The sequence below is a fragment of the Sander vitreus genome, chromosome 21, assembly GCF_031162955.1.
Source record: "Sander vitreus isolate 19-12246 chromosome 21, sanVit1, whole genome shotgun sequence".
In the NCBI taxonomy this organism is placed as follows: Eukaryota; Metazoa; Chordata; class Actinopteri; order Perciformes; family Percidae; genus Sander; species Sander vitreus.
Genome location: NC_135875.1, coordinates 11072667 through 11097071, shown reverse-complemented (window position 1 = coordinate 11097071; position 24405 = coordinate 11072667). Strand labels below are relative to the sequence as shown.

The window sequence follows — 24405 nt, the reverse complement described above, 5'->3', positions numbered from 1 at the left end:
TGTGATCTTAATCAGACATTGAATACATTGTCTTGTGTTTTATGAAAGGTTGGGAACCTGTTATGCAGACTGTAGCCTTTGGCCACTATGATATGAAAGAATTCAAACCGCATACAGTTTTTTCCTGCTATGACGCATAGTCTAAGCATGCATTATGAATAAACGACACAAGCTACACATGTCTGTACATGGGAACATTGACACAACAGTTTTCTCAGAGAATCCTTTTATCCTATTTTGATCTTTTCAATGGGCCTGCTTTTCATTTAACTAATCTCCAAAAGAAACTCATTGGCAGTTTTACATTTCTCTGAGGAGTGATCACTCCCAAAGCCCTAAAAAAAAAAAAAATCACTCATTAGTCTGTTATGAGCTCATTAGTTTGCAATTGTACATGTTTCTGTAGCTTTATTTTCCCCACATGTTGACCGTAGAGAGGAGGTCAGGTAACGGAGCCATCAGTGAAACACCACATGGGTTCATCCCTCATCAAAGTTCCAGTGACTTGATTCAACAAAGCAGAAGCAGATGATTTTCTCTTTCAGGCAGATTGTTTGTGTCCTCTGTACATGCAGAGCTATCAAGTGGGAGTCTGCATAATACAATAAGTTTTTGTCCCGCTACAGTGAAAACACACTCTTTGGGATGGGAAATCCCTTGCTCGACATTTCAGCTGTTGTGGACAAAGACTTTCTTGACAAGTAAGTCTAAACAGCTGATTTGTTTTCAACTCCATATTGTGTCTTATCTGACCAAAATGCACTAACGGTATTTTCTTTTTTTGTATTTTCTTTTTTTTCTAGGTTTGGACTGAAGCTTAATGACCAGATCCTCGCTGAAGAAAAACACAAAGTCTTGTGAGTCAAAGCTTCACTGGGACACCACATGCTTCAGTAGTGTAACTGAAAGTGTTAAAATTACATGGAACCAAATAAGGGACACACTGGTCATTCATACCTACTACTACCACTGAGCTGTGCTCAGAATAGCCAAGTTATAAATCAACCCTCTGTAACTGGGAGCCTCTCAACTTGACACGCCCACACATTTTTCCCATACTTGAGCCAAATTAAGGCCAAGATGGCTCTGAATTTACTACTGCTTTGGGCTTAATAGTAGATCAACATAGATTTCACTGGCTTTCTTAGATTGACACAAAATTAATAATTAGTATTTATTCCGAAAACGGCTTTGCTGAGCAAGCGTGCTCTTTTTTCAGACCCTCCCTCCTTCACATTGCAAGCAGAAGCAACAGTAATATTACAGCCTTCCTCGAAAACGTGGTTTTAGTGCATAATGAAAATAGTGCACTGCTCCTTTTGAAATGCACCTAAGGGAAACAACAGAAAGACTAAGATTCAAACAGAACTAAGCCTTAATTACCGAATGACCTCTTTCTTCTGGTCGATGAGTGCAGATGGTGTCTTTTCAGGGAATTTAATTTTCGTGTAGACATAAAAAGTTCACCATCTGTAAGTTAGATCATAGTGAGAGGCAGGTGTTGAAGTGAAGTCTCGGACTAACTGCCAAAGTTTTACATTGCTTTCACAGCAACATGTTATTTTTTTCAGAGTTGTAAGCCGTGGCCTCAAGTATTAATGTTAATTTTATTTTATTCAACTGAGTGCTGGGGTTCATGAGAAAATAGGAAGATACTCCAAAACCTCTTTAAAAATTCCTGGATTCAGCTTTGCACCAAAAACTCGCTTGTTTCTTGCCCAACTGAAGTGTACTTGGTCTAACGTTTTCACGAGATTTCATTGTAAATTTGCTAAGTATCAGACAAACATTGGGACAGTAACATAACCTCCTTGTTGGATCAATTGGGCAGTTAAGTTATTGTTTTAGTGAGTATTTTTATTGAATTTAATTTAGTCATAAATGAAAAATAAAATGAAAAATAAAAATGCTGGTATTGCAGCCTTTGTGGGGGACTCATGGATTCACTGATAGGATACCTGAGCTTCTCTTGTTCATTTTGCTCATGATGGAGCTCACCAGGCATTGCTTGTCATATTCAGACAGCTTGTGGCCAACTTGGTTGCCACTTGGCCCACTTTTATAAGAGTGCAACAAATGACTTTTTTTAGGGCTTTATGAAATCAGGGTCGATTCACTGTGCACAAATGCTCTTTTACGGGAATACATTGCTCCACACTCGGGCACATTCACACCTCCAAGCGGCCCAGTACAACCACAGTCTAATCTGTTGGCTGTAAGATAATTACATACCTCTTATCTGCTGGCCACTGAGCAGCTCCACTTAAGCAGTTTAGTACCTTGCTCAAGGGCACCTCTGCAGTGGTAATGTTCTTTCACTTTCTAAACCCAAATTCATCCTGCCGGTCTGGGGATTAAAGGGTCAACTCCTGTTTGGTGTTCACCTGTTTGAGTTTTTTTTTTGTATGTGCATACTTTATTGCTCCAGTCAAAATGTATCTTGACATAAAATCTTTGTCAGGACACTTGTATTATCAGGACCATTCATTGGTTTGAGATTTGGAAGCAGGGGGGAGGAGAGACCTCTTTTATGGATACAGCAATTTGTTTCCAGAATACTAACAGGGATACTGTGTATTGGAGACACATCATTACATATTCTTGATTTTACTGTAAAGTAAAAATGGCTTAAACCTGTGAAATACTCATGAACTACTAATCCATTGCTCAAATTTAAAGAAATGTGGCACTCTATGTGATGATGTGGGTCCATATGCAGATTAAACACCTGTACACATTCTCTGTTGTTGAAGTGGCAAATGTAGAGGATTATGCAGCCTTGGTAGAGGTGTCTGCTCTCTGAGTGCTTTTTAGTTTGATGACGTCTAATTTTAGAGTGCATGTTGAACAATTTCCGACCTGAGAAGCGATAAAGTCTGTTGTAGCGTCTTGTGTATAAATTTAAAGCAAATCACAGTGCAGTAATTGTCAAATCATAAAGCACCTGAATAATGCGTCAACAATAAATGAATAAGAGACGGATCGGTACATCAGATGGTCTGTACCTTACAATAGGCTACCTTGTCAGGTCTTGTTACTTGACAAAGGGACACGTGACCTCGGGCAGCAGCAGCACAAAGCAGCATCATCAGCATTGTTGTACTCCTCCGGCACAAAGGCAGTAGTGTTATCTTTAAACCCACAGACACCGTTCCCTCCACATTCTGCACAAGGTCAGGGCGGGATTAACATGCAGCTTTGGTGGTTTATTCCCAACACAATGCATTTCAACGTATGTCCCCTCCAACGCCACACACACACACACACACACACCAGCATACTCTCCCTCATGTCCAGCAATTTCTATCTGAATGTATGTGCATGTGATGTTTCTATCACATTATCTATTAACATATAGCAGCACAGGTTATGAAAAAGCTTTAGATGCTGCGATATGAGCCTATTAACAATGCTGGGTGACTACAAAGTGCAAAGAGGTCATTCACAAGGTAATTAATCCATAGATCCATAGAAGAAGAAGAACTTGACTGCAGTGTTGTGTCAAATAACATCATTACTTAAAAGGCCACAGTAGACTTACAAGTCTAGTCGACTAACGTTATTGTTGTGCTTCTGAATCTACAGAGTTTAATACGATTCATTTTTTCCTCCCATCACCCTGGTGGGAGAGATATCATTGGATGCAGTGCACTGTGGCCATGCCTGAATTTAATTATCTAGTCACAGCAGAGCTCATATAATCCTGTTGTGGCTGAGGAATTGCCTGCTGTAGAAACCATCAACATCCCTGTTAGTACTGGCTGGGGACTTAATGTTGGTTTTTTTTTCCTGAATAAGCCTCAAGTGTGACTTTTGATGCCTTTTTTCATTTCACGTCAAATGTTTTACAAGTTATAGTTGATTCCCATTTTTTATTCAAAACGCTGCAGTTTTATAATATGGAAACAAGTTTAGTTTTAGTAGTATCAATAAGTTGACCGACAAAGTTACTTGACCGTTTTTTTTGTAATTTATCAAGCAAAAATGCCAAGAATATGCTGGTTTCAGCTTCTCACATATGACACTTAGCTTCTTTTCTCTGGTTTATGTCATTATACGTTGAATATCTTTGGATTTAGGACCGTTTGTTGGAGCAAACTAAAATTCTAAAGACGTCACCTTGGCATTAAGTAATCGAGCAATTGAAGAAATAATCAAGAGATACAGTAAATGAATGAAAATAATAAAATGAGTTGCAGCCCTAATAAAAGTAAGTGGTGTATCTGCTCTGCTGAAAAAAGTTCCTGGGTGTCTTGGTTGCCTAGTGGTTAAGATACATACTATAAAACCGCAATGTCATGGTTCGTTTCCTGCTCCGGAGGATTGTGGTATTTCATACCACGTTCTCTCTCCCCATGTTTCCTGTCTGTATCTATACTTTCTCCCCTCTAATAAAGGCAAACATGACAAGAAAGAAAGAAAGAAAGAAAGAAAGAAAGAAATACTAACAGCTTCTTAATACTTGTAGTTTATACATTGATTACAGTGTGGTGGTTGGTTGCTGTAAACACAAACGTTTTTTTTCTGAGCTGCAGTTAAAAGGGTTGTTTTCAGTAGGTGCTGGTTTTTCAGAGGATGCCTCTGGTGTTTTGATTTTGGGGTATGAGAGGAAACCAACTAACCAAAGCACTGTGTTTGACTTCCTTTCTGCCTGCCTAGATATGAATCATTCTAAATTTCATTTTACAAAGCAGACATTTTAACTTACCTCAGCAGGAAAAGCACAGGTGTAATTGATAATATTAAAACCGACTGCATCCCATATAGGCGAGCTGGTTCCAGGGTCCTGGTATTGTGCATACTGGCTCACTGTCGAGGCTTACTGGGGCACTTGGTGGAACTTAGCCATTTGTTTCACCTGTGCTTTTCCTGCTATAACAAGTCAAAATGTCTGCTGTGAAAAAGACCTTTTGTCAGATGTAATGCTGTGGTTCTTGCTCACGTTTTGTTGTCACTGCTGCCATCGTGTGGCTTAAAATGTAAGTTTGATATCTGCAAAGGTAGGGTGCATGTTTAATGGACTTTAGAACTTGTAATAGTGGGGTATATAATGTCTTCATCTCAGATAATCAGACAAATAATCACGGTATATTCTAAGTAGAGTGTGTTATTCACTAGCGTTGCCTCTTTACATCCATACTGTTTTATCTTTGATTGTAGGCCTTGAAAATATGTATGTTGTCAGCAGTTTGTTGATATTTTATTTTAACTTTTAACTTTTTTTTTTCTCAGTAGTGAACGTCTTTGCTTAGGATTGAATTACTGTAAAAGGGGTATGTATCTTTTATGTCCAGCAGGGGGCAACAGTAGCCTGCTGTTTGTACCCCAAGGAGTCTCCATAGGAAACAACATGTCAAAATAATGAAAACACGCCTCTTTCTGCAGGAGATTATAATGTGGGCAAATAGACATTTTATTTCAGGATAACTAGGCATTACAGGTTGTGTAGAACATGCAGCATTGCATAATATACCATTCACCCAAACCCTCATGGGCCTGTTAACCATATCATATTAGAGCTAATGATTATTAGTGTGTCAAATGAGCGAGTCATTGTTAGAGTACGTGTATTGTCACCTCGGAGAGGAAAAAAAAAAAAGATCAGTTGGCTCCTGAATATTCGTCGCGTTCAAACATTTGTTTTATGACTCCCTCTGTCCGATGATAATTAATTGTTTACTTTCTCATCTCTGGATGATGGCGTGACTCTTTTCAGAGGTTGTTTGCTCACAGCAATTAAGATCATCAGTGCTCATCCTCCCTCCTCCTCCTCCCTCTCTCTACTCCCCCTGTCTCCCTCCTTTTCTCTCTTTCTCTGTGCTAAATGCAGATTAGCAGCGTCACAATCGCATCCAGAATGAGAGTAAACTCCTCATTATGCCGTGTGACCCTCTGCTGCATGAATAATTCAGGGCTGCAGCGTTAGTGGCTGGCTGTCATTAGCATTCCGGATGGCGAAGGAAAGCGAGAAAGAGGGTGGGAGACTCATATCACTGACAGGGCTGACTCAGGGGGATCAGCGCTGGATTGAGACACACATCACACACACATCATCACACGACACAGGAGATCAGTGGAGGTGCCTCTCCACTCACACACCCCGCTGTCTGTGTACATCTTACACACCCCTGATGCTGCCGTGCAGCTCAATCTGCTTACTGGGAGGAAAACAACAAAGGCCTCTCTCACTGAGTACATGCTAAACACTCTGGCTCCTGGGTGTGTGCGTGTGATAGATTCTGCTCTGTAAACACACTTGACTCTACCCCTGTTTTTTTTTTGTTTTTTTTGTTAATATATAACGAAGCAAATTGTGAGTGCTAGAAACCCCCGGCGGAGCTATCCTGGTGTGTCAGGAGGCGAAACACTCCTCCTTGTGTGTGCTCACATGCAAGCATGCGTGCAGAAGCTGCATGTGCTTGCCATGGTGCCACTTCACTAAATGCACTCATGCTTGACTGAGTGTGTAGACACATTACAACACCCCCCCACCCCCCAGTACAGTACAGTACAGTACTTAAACTCACCTCCGCAGGTCCGCTGGGGGGTCAGAACATCCGGCTCCCCGCACCGCTAAAGGGCAAAGGTTGCAGGCCTGCATCCATCAGTCGACCTCTGAGCCAAAGAGAGTGAGCAGAGATTAATGGCACTGAACTGGTAATTGAGACATCAGAAACATGTTCAGCCGCCAACCGCGCTGCTCCTGATGTTTTATTGATATGCATTAATCTGACGATTTGGGGCACTTGCATAAATTGGACATGCTCACCAGAGCTGTGCTCAACTGTAAGAAATGTGGATCTAGACCCTTTGAATTATAAAACAAGGAATTCTTTTGAATAATCCAAATAAAGAAGCCTCATATCTTGTTCTGCTGTCTCTTTTTGTAGATGAAATAGGTTAAGACACTGCGATGCAGGTTGATTGCTCTGCATTTAGAGCCTACATGCTGCATCATGAGAGATGGCTGATGCAATCATAATTAAGGCTCGTCCTCGCCGGAACTGCAAATGCCTCCCTCTTGTTGTCGGTGGCTGCCAGCAGGTGGTGCCAGAAGGAAACATCACATGTCAAAGGGAGTGCAACAAACATAACTGTGCATGTGGGCGTCCCCCCCTCCACTCCCCTTCTCTTCCCCCCTTTTTTAAAGAGCGTTTTATAATTAAAATGGGGACGTCTCAGCCAGTACATACAGCATGTTCCGTTCAGAAAAGCATGCTCAGGGCTATTTTTAGTCATCTTTGAGCCCCAGCAGCCACACAGGAAAAGTCAATGATGACAGCAGCCCGTACACATGTAGGCTAGTTAGTATACTATCTGTGCTGATCATTTCGCTACACCTAGCCTGTGCGGGGGTAGAGATGGGAGGCCTGACTGGTGAACAGGCCCGTGTGTTTAAAGTTCACACTGGGCCATATGGTCCCCGCAGTAGGGGGTGTTGGTGGAATTATTCACACGGAGCGCTCTGAATCATTGAGATCCTGGTATCAACCTCCAAGATAAGGGCAACGTCTCAAAGGCTTTTTGCTCCGGCTTCAAATCTCAATCCTCAAGAGAACACCAGAAGCCCCATCCTTGCTTACACGCTCCCGTCTTCCCACTCTCTTCCTCAATGTGTCCCTCTCCCTCTCTTTCTCTCTCTTTCATGTCTTCACACACACACACACACACACACACGCACACGCACTCACACTCCTTCTCCCACATCCACACAGTACAGTGTGACAAACAACGCCACCCTCTGCAGCGCAAAGCCAAAAACCTGTGACATTTCAGAGGAAATGATATGAACTCATCCTCCATGACCAGATTTTTTCCCCCCCGCTGCCTAATCCTTGAGTGCAGCCTAATTAAGTACAAACAGCAGTCCTTGGTTAATGCCAACAAATGGGCTGCTGCTGGATCGGCCGATTATTAAAGGGATGCACATTTGTTGTTTCTGCATTCTAATGCAATTACTTACCCATTATGACCATGTAATTGTGCATTCATTAATTGTGCATCCCGTCTATAATACAAAAAGGCTCATCGTGTTTTATTTTTGCACCAAGGGACTCGAGGCAGGTTTTCTCAGCTGAACAGGGATTTACCCAAATGAATTGAAGATACCTGAACGATGGCGATATCGTAATGCTTTTGTGCAAATCAACATTCATCCCTTACTGTAGTGTATTAGAAGATGTCAGGGGATGGGAACAAGGCCTTGCTCGCTGTTTGAATCATGACTCATTTGTGTAGAGTACTTTTATGCTATTCCTATCCTGCCCTAATGGTCCACTGATAAGAATGTCCTATTCATTCTGCGTTCTTCACCAGTTGCTACAGAGAGAGAGAGAGAGACTCTACAGGCATTGAATGAAAAGCACATCTATTTCTGAGAGGGAGCGTGAGCACAGTAGAAGATAATTATTGATTTGAAATAAGAAAAGATAAGGCTCAACCTTGAGCAGCCCGGTGATAGCGCGCAGAACAGAATAATTAATGGGCCTGTCTTGTGTCGGGACAAGCGTTCACACTGAGACAAGCGTATTGATTTTAAACAGATAAACTGCGTAACCCTTTGTGAAGGGTTTGACAAACAATTTAATTGGGGGGAAAAACAACAATATTCCTCACCCTTTCCATCTCCCTTTCATCACGTCCCTGAGCTGTTTTTCCTCTGCCTGACCTATGGAAACAATTACTGTGCATCAGGCCTTGTACTGCCTCCAGACTACCAAGTAAGGCTGGTGTAGGATGCACACACTGATTGGGGAATCTAATCAATGGTGGAACCTGTCTCCACTCCAGATGCCTGTGTTGAAACTGGGATTACCAAAGCCTTTTAGCTGTACGGCCCCCTCTCTGCTTCTGTCAGAGAGACAGAAAGATGGATCTGCTTGTTTAAATGTACCTGCCTGCTATAGCTGAAGCAGAGCTAATTTACTGTTCCTGTACAACCCTCCTCCTTCCCAATCCCCAAGGAGAGCAGCAAAGAAGCCCCAGTCCTCTCACTTTTTCCCTTGCCCTCCCCTGATTAGCGATAGGGGCTGTTTGATCATGTTTCCCTGCCTGTCTATGTGATTTGTAAGCTGTTTTAAACGTGAACAAGGCAATTAAATAAGGACGAACGCAGGAGAGTGGGTGCTACGGTGATCATTAGCGATGAATTACCCCGGTGTGCACTCAAACACTCGGGAGGACTTTCAGGCGGACCACTCCCGAGGATCCAGATCCAATCTAGCCATTGATTAACAGAGACTTGTTCTTCCTGTGAAATCACTTGACGGGGATTTTAGGGCACTCATCCGGTCTTATCGAGATAGGCTAACATCAAAGGCGAATGAAGAGGGATTGGGTAAATGGGCTCGCCTTGCCCTCTATGTAAGAGACTTAGAGGAGCAAATCTTGAATTATTGCCTCATGTAAATAATCTACTCTGCTCTTTTTTTGGGGAGGTGAGAGAGGAACTCATGAGTCACTGGGGGCAGAGAACACTCATAGTACTTTGGAAGCTCTCATATTTCCCTTGATGGGAAACAACGGTGGGGGCTCCATCCCCAGGAATGTAAACAGCACGAAGTTCCTGACTTGTGTGATCTGCCCCAACAATTTGAATGTGTTAAGCCGGAGAGATGTAGAGGTATTAGTTTTCAAGTAGGGCTCTCATAACCTCTGAATACAAATATTTTATTCAGTAGCCTAATTCCCTTAATTTGAAAATAAGTGCATCTATTAATCTCAAATTGGAAGGTATTGCATTAAAAACAAAATAAAAATACCACAGTGCCTTTAGTTAAGAGTGGTATTTAACCAGAGTGTCAGTGGCGGTCTCTTGTAAAGCATGTGTTATATAACACAGACTGTCCTTACATTAGTGGAATGCATGGCATAGCTGGAATTGCTCTTCCATTGAACAACACTGGTGGGTTTTAAAAGCAGAGGTTACTGGCTGAGAACATTTTGTTCAAAACTATTTATTTTTCTCTGCTCCCTCCCATCCCCGAGTGAGCTCAGACTGCAGTAGATGGAAAGGGATTTTCTCTTCCTAAATGGCCATGGGGGCCGTTTACGGTGTCACTACTATGGGATCACATGATGTTTGAGGGTTTAAAGGTCTCGAGGCAGCTGCTCCTTTTCGGATGGGATTTTCGAGGCGTCCAAGAGCAGGGCCCCATGCTGTCTGCACTGCAAGGTGGAGCAAATACTTCTAGGAAGAAAAAAAAAAAACTAAAATCCTCAGAAGCAGTGTGTCTATTTGAAATGGGTTCTGGAGTCCCTCGGCTGCCTTCATGTTATAAACACCTACAGTGCTCAAATTCTTCCTTTTGTCAAGGAGTCATAACAGGTGTCTCAGGAAGGAATTTTTTCGCGGTTAGCATATTTTCCACTTGCATGGAAAGTTTTTCTTTATTAGGAACATTCTGCCCTAGGTAGACCCTTTGCCTTGAGACATGATATGCAGACTTTCTTTGAAGCAGTAAAGGTTACTTTCACACTCTCTGCAATTCGGCCATGCCTTGTTAAACCAGGTTGTGCTGAAGTATTGGAACACCTCTGGCTGACATATGTTGGTAAGCCATGATGCACTTTGCATACACATTATTCCTGTCTGCAGTGAGTACATACAACACGTGTAACACATTTCTAGGTTCAACTTCGAAGTTCAAGCTCCCCCAAAATGTGCAACCTTTGATCTCCACCGAAAATGTTGTTATACTCCTAAAAAGGGAATGCATTGGCACTCTGTAGCCGACCCTTTACGTAACCAGCACCCCTTGGGATTACACTCGAAGCATTTTCCCAACAATCCCTCTTACTCAGCTAATTTAAGGTGAAATACACCAGTGGGAATGGTAGGGTGCACCTTGAACTATTTACCATGTCATTGGATTTTTTTTCCCCCCTGTTGTAAATACTCTTACAAATTGACAGTCTTCAATTTACAGCTGAGGGGGGGAAAAAAGCCAAGGACCTCCTTATGTGGCGTATCAACTTGACTGCAGTTGTGTCAATTTCCAAGTTTATATAGCCAGCCCTCTGGGAGGCTGTTTGTGTGAACAATGTGAAGAATACACATTATTCATATTCTCAGCTCCCCAGATAAAGACTCTATCTTGCAGCGTAGCCCAGCTTTGCATTACGTTACGCCTAAGCATTGAAGTTATTGATGTTTGAAATGGCAGTATGATGGGAAAATACAAAAATTATAGAACCACCTTCAGTATTTCACTGGAGACCCAAGGGTGTTCCTGTGGTTTATGTTTGAAAACTCAGCAATTGTTTGCTCCCCAATGTCATGTCTGTTTTCTTGACTCAGTTTGTTTGGTCTGTTACACTCATCTCTTAACTCTGCCTTATGGTTCATACATCAAACATTTAATCAGATGTGGTCTCTTTCAAAACAAGTTATCCAGCTATGAGGTTTTTGTACACGAGGGAATTATAAAACTTGTTTTTCTAATTGCTCTGAAAACACCACCTATGAAATAAAAAAAATACTGCCTATCTGAAAAGGTTAATCTTTCATGAAATAAAAGAAACTTATAATAGTTCATTTCATGCAGCCCTTTGAGGAAGTAGTATAAGTTCCCAGAAATAACTTTCACTGCTCATCTTGCTTCAATACTGTATGGCTAACTGCAAACATGTGTCGACAATGTTCTTCTTTTGCTTTTATCAAGTTTGCATTTAGACCCTAACTGCCTCTTTTCAACTCCAGCGACATTTGTGGTCAACTATCCCATTTAACTAAATCCAGCATTTGCTTGCAACTTTTTTTCTTTTTAAGCAGTTTATTGGAAAAGCTTGCACCTGGAATGTCACAATTGAATAAAAATGTATGCCACTTTCATTTTTTATTATATTGCAGAGCTGACATGCTGAGAGATATAAAAGGAAAATCCAAATATTTTGATGATTTTAAATAGAAATTAAAGTGAGCCAAAACACCTGGTTGCCATGACATCTTCTTCAATGCGACACTCGCTAAATCCTTTCATCGGCAACCAAACAGAGGAACGTCTGCACTTCGTCAAATGTGCAAGTTAATAAAAAGAAATTGCAGTCGCTACTGATGGAAGCTTGTCTATTTAAAAATAGCGGGTTTGTGCAGGATGTCCTGTGTTGCACTAGTGACTGTTCTCCCTGACCAATCAGTGGTCTGCAGTGTTTCAACTCCACCTTCGGTATCGGCTCAGCTCGCTTGGAACCTCGACCAAAGTGGTACCGAAAAGTACTAGGTACTATCCACAACTTTTGCTAATGGACAACCAAAAAATAGCGGAGTTGAGTAGAGCTAGTGCCGTACCATGCGGTTGAAATGAGACATATGGCTTGCGATTGAGAGTGCGGGTAATTAGTTAGCAAACAAGCAAGCAGAGAGGTCTGTGTGAATAGTCATGCATAAATGGTTAAAATAGCTAGCTAAAGGGCGCCTGGGTAGCTGACTTGGTAGCGCGTGCGCCCATATACAGAGGCTAAGTCCTCGCTTCAGCGGCCATGGATTCGGTTCCAACCTGCGGCCCTCTGCTGCATGTGATTCCCCATCTCTCTCTTCTGTCATGTCTAAGCTGTCCTATCGAATAAAGGCTTAAAATGCCACAAAAAAAACCCTTAAACAGTGAATAAACTTATACTTAAATAAATTAGTTTTCTGAAAGTAATGGATAAATGTTTAAAATAGATAGCAGACTTGATGTATAGCAGAATGAGTTGGCTAAAAGTAACTTGTTGAACTAGTTAGCTAAGTCATGTAATGGTTGAAATGTCCAGCTGGCCAGTAGTATACTATACAATCTTAACTGTCCTATTAATGATCTTTTAATCAACACAAAATATTTCTTCTCTGTTGGCATGCAAAATGTATTCTCTTAACATAACGTTAGAATGTTATTAGCCTGCGTTATGTAAGCATGCTAATATGTGATTAATATTTGTCTAGCATGTTAGCAGGTTTTGATGCTAACATTAGTATTTCAGCATGCTATGTTACCCTGATCCCATATTACAACTGAGACTTATGGAATTTGGTTATTGTGTCCTGTGTTGAACTAGTGGAAAGTATGTTGATAGTGATAAAAAGGTTGATCTTCCGAGTCATTAGGATCCATTCTCTGGAGACCACAATTATCTGTTCTAAATTTCATTATCTATATTCACAGCTGCTCTTCAACTGTACCTGTGTAACCTCTCCTAATGGATTTTGAATTGACTAATTTGTGGTGTTTATGAAATGCCATTTCTCCTCCACACATGTTATAGAGGTAATGTGTTGATAAACCTGTAGTCTGCTCATGTTACAGCTCTATCAGCAGGTCTGGTCTAATTCACTTTGCGGTTAATCTTGAGTGTTGTCTTTTATAGCAACTCTTGTACTTCTTTATTTCAGGTTTGAAGAAATTGTCAAGAGGAACAAAGTTGAATATCATGCCGGTGGTTCGACCCAGAACTCTGTGAAAATTGCTCAGGTTAGTCTTCTCTAGCCCTCTGCAGTGTGCCTGAGTGTGTTTTGAATATACCGTGATATGCTTATAACCTTAGGTTTGTCAGCCTGGGAAAACAGAGCATAGCTGCACAGCATGTTGACACATAACAGTTTTAGGTGTTGTGAATTCATCAAACCTGCCGCGGAAAGAGAAAGGCAGGGAGGATTCATAATATTTGCAGTGTTATCTAGTTGGCCTAATTTCCTGAGACATATCAAACATTAATTAGAGAGAATTACAAGTAGATGCAATTAACATGCCACAGCAAATTATATCAAACAAATGCTGATGTTCTCCCCAGCTGTCAGACAGATTTGATTTGATCTAAAAGAAGTTGGTGATTGTCCAAATCTGAAATGCCAATCTGAATTTGTGAGGATTATTCACTGAATTCTTTTTTTTTGTTTTAAGTGACTGCAGTAAGTCTGTGAATTTGACATGCAGTGATTAGCTGCTGATAAAGCTTTGGTCTGCTTACAATAAACAAAGACAGAGCACCCAGCTGAAAAAGAATTCTCTTCCAAAGAGAAATGAGTGCAGAAGCTAATTGAGAGGCTGATGTTTGTGAACGCTCCGTCTCTTTTTCTTGTGCGTGGGTTTTTTGTTTGCATGTGTCAGTATAGTGTGTGTATAGTTCGTATTTGTACACATGCTTGTGTGCGTGCGTTTTTTTTCATGTGTGTATTTAACACAAGACAGCTACAGAGACAGGGAAAAGAAAGCAGGCAGGCAGGCCCTCAGGCTGCCACCATCTCCATGCTTTGGAGACATTAAGCATCCTTTAATGAGAGACGCGGAGCTGTGCACCTCCATACAAACACTCTTTAATTATCAAGATCAGAAGCATTTACATAAACCTTAGTCACTCGCAGATATTAACAGCCAACTTGATTTTATTCTTTGGCCAACAACTCCCCCTATTTTTCAAATGTTGTGTGCTGGTGCGCTCACTTTTCCACTTACAACCTTGAAAATTGTAATTGCAACATTTTCCACAGAGATTATTTCCTTATATTTAGTTTGTAGGAAGTATTAACTCCTTTGTGAAATCAGATGAAGAATGAGATCTTTATTGCTGGAGAAAGAGCTGTTATGGCCTCTGTGAGAAGCGTTCAGTCCACTAAATTGGTCTTATAATGGCATGGCAGACCCCAGTCAAATGTTATTCTACTCTGTTTAGTTGGATATTTACCCCCTTCAGAGAGAAGATGTAGAGCTGATTCTGAAATGCTCATGATAACAAGAGTGTTTTCGTCCCACACCCAGAAGTCTCAGTTTCTGTCAATATATACCTTGAAGCGCTGACTTTTCCACATTCCACTTTCAGGTGATGGTGTTCTTTTATGAAAAATGTATAATGCATAACCGGCTCCCAGATTATCACATTGTAGCTCTTGCAATATGTGAAACTTCAAACCCTGCTGTATTGTGGAAGCTAAACCTTCAAACACGAATGATATGCACTGCAGCACTGAATCCACATCAAAGGGCCCAGTGACTAAATGAGATGCTCGATCCAGGGCAGGTTTGCTCAGGAGCACCACCACCGCTGCTGGAGGAGAGAGAGGTGTTCAGAGGCTTTGCACAGGAATCGCTGCACATGCTGGGAAAACCCAGGGTGTGGGAGGATCAATGCCTTTGCCAGTAGAACTCCTACTTTCCTCCAAAACCTAACCGCTTCATCGGAGGCTGTAATAGGTTAAATACTACCGCTTCATCTGAGTTAAGATTTCTGCACTATCAAGGAGAAGCTAAACCTCGGCTTTAAGAAGATGCAGAATCGATGGTAATTGGATTTAGTCAAATGAGAATTGACCAAGCTGAAGCTTAGACGGATAAGTATTGTTTCCCTTTAACCACCATCTCTGCCCCACTCTTTGATCGAAATCATCTGCTGCAGTGTTTGCTTGTCGTCGATTGGTTGCAATCAGTGCTATCTTTAACACTTGGGAGTGCATTTTTATGGCTCCTGTCACTACTTATCCATATTCAAAGCAAACTAGATGTCCCAAGTTAGACGTATCGACACATTTGTACTTCCTTATCTGTGCACCAGTGCTCCTAAATAAGCCTTAGATTTAGTTTGGATCATGTCAGTGAAGTTGGAAACTGGTATGCAGTGCTGTCTGGCTCTGATTCTTAAGAAGAAATGCAATCATAGAAGTGGGTTGGAGGTTGTTGCCTTTGCCCAGGCTCTAACAAACACCATGCCCTGAAGGTGCATCCGACATAAAGGCTTACCTACTGAATGTTGCAGGGCTGTAAGGTAACAAAAACCAGCCCAGCGTTGCTTGCTCACATACAGTCTTACACATCAAAGGGCTTCTCCTCCAATAGGGCACGGCAGGAAACAACAATCATATTTTTTGCAGTCATTTACAAAGTTGAAGGGAGGAAAATTGTGGCCTTTCTGAGCATGTGTTTCAGAATTTGGTACCAGTGAGCACGCATGGTGTTTATCACAGGTGGCAGAAGCAGTGGGGCGAGTCAGTTGACTGGAGGGCTGTATCAAGAAGCACAGTCAATTCATTTAGACAGAACATCAAAGTCCTCCAACAGCTCCTTAGGGCCAAGAGATTGAAGTCTGAGCAGAGACAGGCTCATAGGGAGTTATTGCTGCTGCCAGGGAAGTAGATCCTACTCTGAGTGCCTTCTGTAAACCGTGCATTCTCATTATGGTCCTCACAAATCAACAGCTTTGACATATTTTATTTCTTTGCACTGTAAGCAGGCTTTGTACGCATTCACCAAAGGGACAAATTGCTATGTCTAAGTACGCTAGCTGTGAACGCGTCACAAAAAGTTATGATTAGGTATGTTCCCTTTTCTTTATTTAGATTGTGTGCTTTGTTTGCAGTCTAGATCATCAATTTACTGTGATGTCTTAATTATTGTTTAGAAAGTAAAGGCTTTTGAAAAATCTGCCGTCTCTGTTTTGGTTATGATGCCTGTTTAACATTTCCTCAGACTTGGTCAATCGTGGACGGGGTGAATGGGGCCCAGGCTTGGATGTTGGCTCTGCGCTCTTAATTGGAAATGCATGTGCACCACACTGTCGAAAGTTGTATTTAAATAACAGAACAATCTCACAGCACTACTTGAATTCGAAAAAGGTCCTCATCAGCTCATATTTTGTAGGGGGATACTTAAACTGGGTTTGATGTCTCATTGAAGGCACTGACTTATTTCTCAGGGTGAAAATATTCCATGACCTAATGTTTGGCTTTTACAGCTCGTTTTGTTAAATAAATAAAGAACAGCAATGCGCCTCTATTTGAATGGGCTAAATGAAGAAATGCCTACGTCTGGTTCCACTTAGAGAACTGAGGACAGTTAAGGAGAAAGAGTGGAGCTTTTGTGTTCAAGCTATGTGACTGAACTTTCAGGAGGATGTGCTTATACGCTAAAAGAGGACATTCACAATTTTACTGTTGCTTTCTGCTTTTACTTACATTCTTCTCGCACTTTATGAAAAGTGTTAAGACTGTGAAGAGACATTTGAGACATTCAATGGTTGTTCATTCTTTAGCTTCTGGGATAAGAGCTTTTGGTTTTTGATCACATTGAGTGAGCTTGTAGTTGCATGGATCTTGGCACAGCTGTGCCGAAAGGAGCACGCTAATGACCGATTAAAACCTGAACCCTGGTGGGCCTTTGAGTTTCACGCCGCAGAAATCAACCCTCTCAAATATGTGCATGTTGTTAAAGCAAAAGCCTCTTGTTTGTTTTAAGACAGGTTAATTGCAGAACCACTGTTAGCACCCGCTCTGAGCCGTTTTATGGCACCGGGGTCTTGCCGCTTCCTTCCTATAACGAAGCAGTGGCAGGTCACAGTCTGTTAAGCTTCTTGTGCGAGATGCATGAAACCAAATGGATTTTCCCCCCCTTTTCATTCCCATCTCCACTCATTCTAGACATTCCAGGTGTGCAAGTGTGCACTTGAGGGGGGCTGCCATTGTTTTTCCTCAGCACAAGCAGCGGAAGCAAAGAACGCCTCATTCGCTTTGATGAGCGATGTGTTCATGCGTGGGCTTCAATGTCACCCGCCATGAGGCAGCTGTGAAGTCGCAGCTCACGTCTGTGGTGCCATTTACTCAATGATGAAGTGGGGAGATCTCTGTTGGTTGCACATCCACCTCCCCCCTTTACACACACATGTACGTACACACATGTCTGAGCGTGTGTTCCTCCCACCTCAACTGTATTGTGACTGTATGTCACAGCTAATACCAGCATGCATTAAATCTCAAGCTCTGTGATCACAATGATAAAGGTTGACTGGGCGATTATGCAAGGCTTTGTCATCAGAGGGATTTGTTAACAGCTGATAGCCCCGCCGCCTGGCGCCGTCTTTCTTCTGTTTCCTCGAATTTGACTTTCACACGAAAATAATTTGTGTGATTTAATTTTCCTCTCGGATGCACAAGATTTGTGTTGCCTCGGCGAGAAATGGCACAGATTGCTGTATAGGTGACATATTACTGTCCCTGTTGAAGTTAATTTGCCGTCAAATTTGCGACTTAATTTAAGCTGCCAAAGGGAAGACATGGGGAGTAGATTGTAACTCATAAGTATGCATTGGAAAGAGTGTTGATTAACATTGAGGGCTCAAGAGACAGACTCACTCAATGTGTATCATCTGGCCTCAGAGGCTGGCAGTAGAATTGAATGTGATATCTTGCATAACGTGTCCTTGCTTTTAAGTCCTTGGTTCAGGCTCAGGAAGAAAGGCAGCACCATTGGCTTGCTTGCTTTCTGCTTGGCTGTTGTACAGTTACCCAGGCTCGAGGCGAGCTCTGAGTGATATCTAAAAGGGCTTGTGAAACAGACAGTAGTCTACATATCTGGCAGCATTCAAATGTCAAATTACCAAATTATATTTTGCACAGGACACTTGGTTCACCTGCCACCTTGCTGTATTCTGCAGTTAAAAGCATCCACTTGTATGTTTGGTGCACAGGCGATGAGAAGAATTTGCTCATATGACTGTGGTATGGTCTAAGAGAATTTCAGACTGTAAACAATGGTTCATTAAACAAACTGTTGGTTTGATTTATCTGTTGACACAGGTCAAGTAACTAAATGAAAGGATGATTGTGCATTTTACACAACTGTTCTACTGTTTCACATGATTATTGAACAATGCCCCTCTCTCATATTTCCCCGCAGAATGGCTGTGGCAGTACCATTTATTTGGCACATTCTCAGCATGCTCCTACTCTTGTGGTTGAAGTGTTGCATAGCAACTGAGAAAAACAGCTTTAAATATTTTGGCTAAAAAGGTTTTAAGAAAATAAAGAACAGCCTGCAATTACTGTTCATTTCTCCTGAGTTCATAAGTTTAAGGAGCTGTAGTATTGTGCCAAGTAATAAATAAAATACCAAATTAGGCTTTGTGTTTGCTTGGAAAAACTGAGAAACGTTATGTCTGGAATATTGCGTCCCCTTGTGCCAATTCAGTTGTTCATCTATAGGTATTTTGTTTATCGAATAAATGCTGGCAGCTGTCTGCACCTTCACTAATTTACAAGTGTTTTGAAGCAAAGCTCGCAGTAGTTTTCAGAGTGCAGCTTGGCTCAGTTTTCAAGCCAACTGAGTATATCTGTGACAGGATGGAAAATGTGTAGGTGAGTGCAAATTTGAAGTGATGTGCCTCAGGAAAACGGATGGGGATGGATCGACGGGGATGGGGGCGCATGTGGAGAGAGAGAAGGCTGGATGACGCACAGCAGGTGACAGACAGACACTAATAGTAATGGCTCTTATCAGTGCTTCGCTCGCTCCCTCTTTTCACATGGGCTCTGACATCCTCCTCCTACTCCACCCCCTCCATCTAGCAGGGGGTGCTGGGAGCTCGCTGGGCTGTGCAGCCCGCTCAGACGGAAAGAGCCTGCCAAACACCGGTCCCCTCACATATAAATTGCATCATTAACATCGCCTAGATTATTCCAAGCTCTCCCACCGGGTTTATGGCAGCACCGGCTCAACTTAACTATTTGACTCACTGAAGACATTCAGGTTTCCTGAGTGAGCTGTGCTCAGATATGTGGTGAAATGCGCCAGTTCTATTCTCTCTTAAGGTTTTAAACAAATCCAGAGGAAATCTTTATTTTCTGTCTAGAGTTGTCAAAACTTTAGTGGTGTGTTGTCATGCACACCAATGGAAGACTGGAAGACTACTATTAGGGCTGGGTGATATGGCTGAAATCAATTTCACATAAGTAACTATTTTTCTACTAACTCAATATATATATACAAATCAAATCGGTTTAATGCAACATATACACTATATATTCTGTCAGACAAGTCTCTTCACATGTGTACACACTTTGATAACCAACTGTTAGCTTTTTAATTACTGTGTATGTTCTGTATTATAACACTGTGTAAAATAACTGGATAATACAATGTGCTCATTTAATCTATTGATTGTTGATTGATTGATTGTTTTGAACATTGAAATTCGGTCCTACTTTAGTTTGAAATGGAACTATCCATTTCCTAATAAAAATAAGAATATATTTTAATTGATCATTACAATGAACTGTGTTCCACTGTTACGCATTACACCAGACAAAATTCATCATATGTGTAAAACAAAAAACGCATGTTGTTAGTTTATCATTAGACTTTTCTGTGAATTGATCATTTGGATAACTGTATTTTGTAAAACAACAAGATATGATGCCATCATTGTCATTTAAAAGTAATTAAAGTAATGTACCAAGCAAAAATCACCAGTTCCAGCTTCTTAAATGTGACAATTTGCAGCTTTTCTGTGTTTCATATGATTGTAAACAATACGTTTTAGATAATTCATAACGTATTAATTGATATAATAAAATGTGTTAGTTGCAGTTCTAATATGAATCCAGTGAAGGTCAATAAATCATAATGTTGAATAACTGGCCAACTCTTGTTAAACTAGGGCTGGGCAATATATCGATATTATATCGATATTGTGATATGAGACTAGATATCGTCTTAGATTTTGGATATCGTAATATCCTGATATGACACAAGTGTTGTATTTTACTGGTTTTAAAGGCTGCATTACAGTAGAGTGATGTACTTTTCTGAACTTACCAGACTGTTCTAGCTGTTCTATTATTTGCCTTTTCCCCACTTAGGGACTGTTCGTTATTTAATTAAGGTGCCACCAGAGGAGTTTTGTGGCCTCTAACCTAAAAAGACTTGACCCTCCCCTTGTCGGTAATAATTTTCCTATGACGCTCCAAAATGATTTGAAAAAGAGGCATGACCCTCCCCTTGCGTGCAAGTTTGCACTTAGCAAAGAAGTACAGATGCCATTTCATTTTTACAGCCATGATGTACAGGAGTTAACCTCTGCATTCTTATCTTACATATCACACTTATGGTGTGGTGGCCATTTCAGTAGATTTACTCACTAACATTGTTGTGGAAACACAATAAGCATGGAAACTAAATGCACACTTCATGCATTACTGCATTATTTCAAATACTAATACTCTAGTAAACTAGTATTCACATGAAATAAAACAATAAAACATTGAGACCATTTAGCAAAGGACAATGGGAAATAACAATTCAACACTGGGTGCTATGGACTTGTCACTAGGCTTCCTCAGTCATTGTATATTTTAGCACATAGGTAAAGGTGCCGAAGCTGAACATTATATTCCAAAACACATATGTTTATTTTTAAAGCAGATTCTAAATTACACTGTAACAATTTAACAATTCGCCCTTATGAAATCCAATCGCGGCACGGCTGTTTTGGAACGCAATAGACAGACGCTTAAATTCAACTAAAATGTAACGGTGAACAATCAGTGTTGGACTTACAGTCTGTTGAGATGCCTCTCCAAACTCACCATAAAACGTTGACACGTTGAGAAAAAACCCCGTAATTTGCCGTAATCCAATGACACGGAAAAAAAGTAATCCACAGCGATCAGTAGATCCACAAACGGAGTCACGGTGTATCCAGCAAGGCCGACGAGCGTCACATTCACCAGCCAGCTCCAAACAGGTGAACGAGGCCTCTCCACCGCCATTTAAACAGTGGAATAAACGTATACAAGTCCAAATCTACACAAAACCCACAATCAATTAGTAAGCTGACATCACATTTATATACATGGCATTTAGGAAACCTTTATTGCAAGGTTGGCACGGCAAGATGTCCAGACTAGTGCAACAGTAAGTTTTGTTTTTTGCGTCCTGCTGCTCCCATCGTCAGCCAGGTAATATTTTTTTTTTACTAAAGCAGTATATGAAATCTGATGTATTACCTACCACCATTAAGTTGTTTTGTGTTATTTAAGATATTTATAAATTATCTCGTCATGCCAGACGTAATTATTCCACTCATCATCTTTTTAAACAGTGCAATTCCCCGTTTCAGCCAGACCCATCTGATAGGGTGCCGAGACTGAGAGCTACATGCATAAATATGCACCAAACAAGCCACTTTGAAATTTTGCTCTTTTCATGACATTTTCAAACATTTTTTTTGGATGACCCTCCCCTATTTTCCTCCGGTGGTCCATTCCATAAATACCGAACGGTCCCTTAGACATTTTGTCCACATTACTGATGATTATTTATCTAAAATCTAAGTGTGAAGATATTTTGTTTAGGCACCAATTGTCAACCCTAGAATATTTCACGCAATATCGATATCGAGGAATTTGGTCAAGAATATCGTGATATCTGATTTTCTCCATGTCGCCCAGCCCTAAGTTAAACTATAACATCAAGAACTTTTAACACCAATGTCCACTTAACCCTATACTACTAATTGTCCCTTCTTTAAATTGCATAAGACAATCTGTGATCTGTTGCACCTCAGAAGGAGGCTCTTAAGCCCAATTGACATCTGTAGTGGAACTGGATGGAGCTTCCTCCTCAGATCACTAGGCAATTAACTCTGTAATTACTATCCGAGGTCAGGGTTAAGCTCCGAGTTAAAGGTTGGAGGAGCAAACATTTTATATGATCCTCTTACTCTATTATCCTTTCTCACTGCTACAAGGTTTTACCTCATGGGGAGAATACATTACATAAAGCCCCTTGGCAATTACTCCTCAATGAATATCCTCATGGTGTATAGTCCATATGATTAATCTGGAATCCCCTCTGCCCCTGTCCAACTGCAGGCCTGGCTCTGCTTACCATGCAAGTTTCATTTACACCTGAACAAATGGCTCCTTTAGACAAAAAGTGCCAACCTTTTACTTTTACTGGCTGCTCAGGAGAAGAAAAAAACAAGAGAAAAAAAGAGGGAGAGCACAACCTCCTGCAGTAAAAACAGATATTCCAACATGGAGAAAAAGGAGGGGCGGGGGGGTCAGAGTGGTTGGTGGTGGGGAGTTTTTGGGGGGGGGGGGGGATGCTTAATAGTGTTGAATAAAGGAACATTTATTTTTGTGCTTCGGCCTGTAACAGCCTCAGGAAATAGTTCAGTCGCTTGATCGGGAGCAAATCCTATTAACTTACAGTGCTCTCACTCAGGGTAATGGGCTCCACCTTGAGACTTGGGAGAGCACTTTTCCCTCTGACACATTGATACCGGTGTCTGGAGGGCTTTGCGTTGGGTAGTCTAACACTTGGGCAGAGACTAATCAAGTCAAACAATCTACTGGGCTGGAGCAACACGGAGTGAGGATGTTGATATCCAGCGAGTTCATTCAACAGGCCCCTTCACACGTTCCTAACCCAATACCAAAGGATCAGTGCACGGGATCAGTTCAAGATCAGGTTATTCGAACCCCTGAGAATTGTAAAGCGATCCCTGAGCAGCTTTTGCTTTCTCAGGGCTGATCGGAGCTGTCGGCTCTGTTATAGACTGCAAGGGCGAAAGGGAACTCCTGGGGTCTCCATTTTTTTCTGTCCAGCAAAGGCTGTGTGTCTGACAGTGTTTGCACTGTATGTGTGTGTTTGTGGGAGAAAGAGAAACTCAATTTACAGTATGTGGGTAACCACCACCCCAAAGCCAATTGGTAGAGAAACTCCAATATCTTTTAATGAAAACATAGAGCACCTCTAGTTTATTATTTTCTGTCAGGAATCTGATGTTTCAAAAATGGCTGTAGTTAGTTTAAAGCTGCCACATACTGTTATCAGCCTCCTGTGAGAACCTTTGGAGAAATGGGAGCTCTCTATCAAAGCATAAATACTCCAATTAAGAGACTCCACCAGATTGAAAATCGCCTTTGTGGGTGGCGACATACTTCTCTCCTCTGCTAAAACGCAGCAAATTGCTGGTTTCCCACCACATCCCACATGTTTTTTGCATATCGGCACCCTTTGAAACCCTCTAATGCCTCATTTAAATGTGTCCTAAACATGACATGTTTGATACTATGTGACTCCACTGATGGATCACCTCAGTCTGGACCCGCTCATAAATCCACGTTCAATGGCATGTTCCTCTCCTTTCACCATTACCCCTTGTGCCTGCTGTCATCCGGCTGTCTTATGTCTGCAGAGTTACACTATGCACCTGTCAGATACAATTTATGGCAAGCAATTTGTTGTGTACCATTGGAGTTGCAGTTTCTTGAGAACTTTTTTTTCTTCTTGTATTTGTTGCACATTAGACATGGAAGTATCGTATTCTATTAGTGGCCAAGAGTGAATATTGAATTGTAATTTGTTTTGTGTTCAGATAGGTTGAAGGATTATATGAGTTTTAATCATCTAAAAAAAGTTTGTCACTAAGCTTTAAGACAAGGCTTTTGTTTTTGCTTAGTTCCTGAGTCGTTCACATTTTGGAGGTACATAGTTTTCTCTGGACAGGAACATTAGATGACTTGCGATGAGCTGTCACCAGCTTTGTTTGATACAATTAAAAGGAAATGAAATCACAGCAATTAGATGTTTGTTCTGTCTCATTGTTGCACGACTGCGCCGCTGCTGCTTGTGCTCTCAGCTGGGATTATCGCCCCTAAGA

The 24405-nt window shown here is 41.3% G+C and overlaps 1 protein-coding gene across 2 annotated transcripts in view; it reads left to right on the top strand.

The window, feature by feature from the left end:
- LOC144535953 (adenosine kinase-like) overlaps positions 1-24405 on the top strand; it is a 111852-nt gene that overhangs the window by 5666 nt on the left and 81781 nt on the right. For both annotated transcript variants that reach the window (XM_078278791.1, XM_078278792.1), the window contains exons 2-4: positions 627-701; positions 804-857; positions 13370-13448. In XM_078278791.1, the coding sequence (XP_078134917.1) occupies positions 627-701; positions 804-857; positions 13370-13448 (208 nt within the window). The remainder of the gene's footprint in view (positions 1-626; positions 702-803; positions 858-13369; positions 13449-24405) is intronic.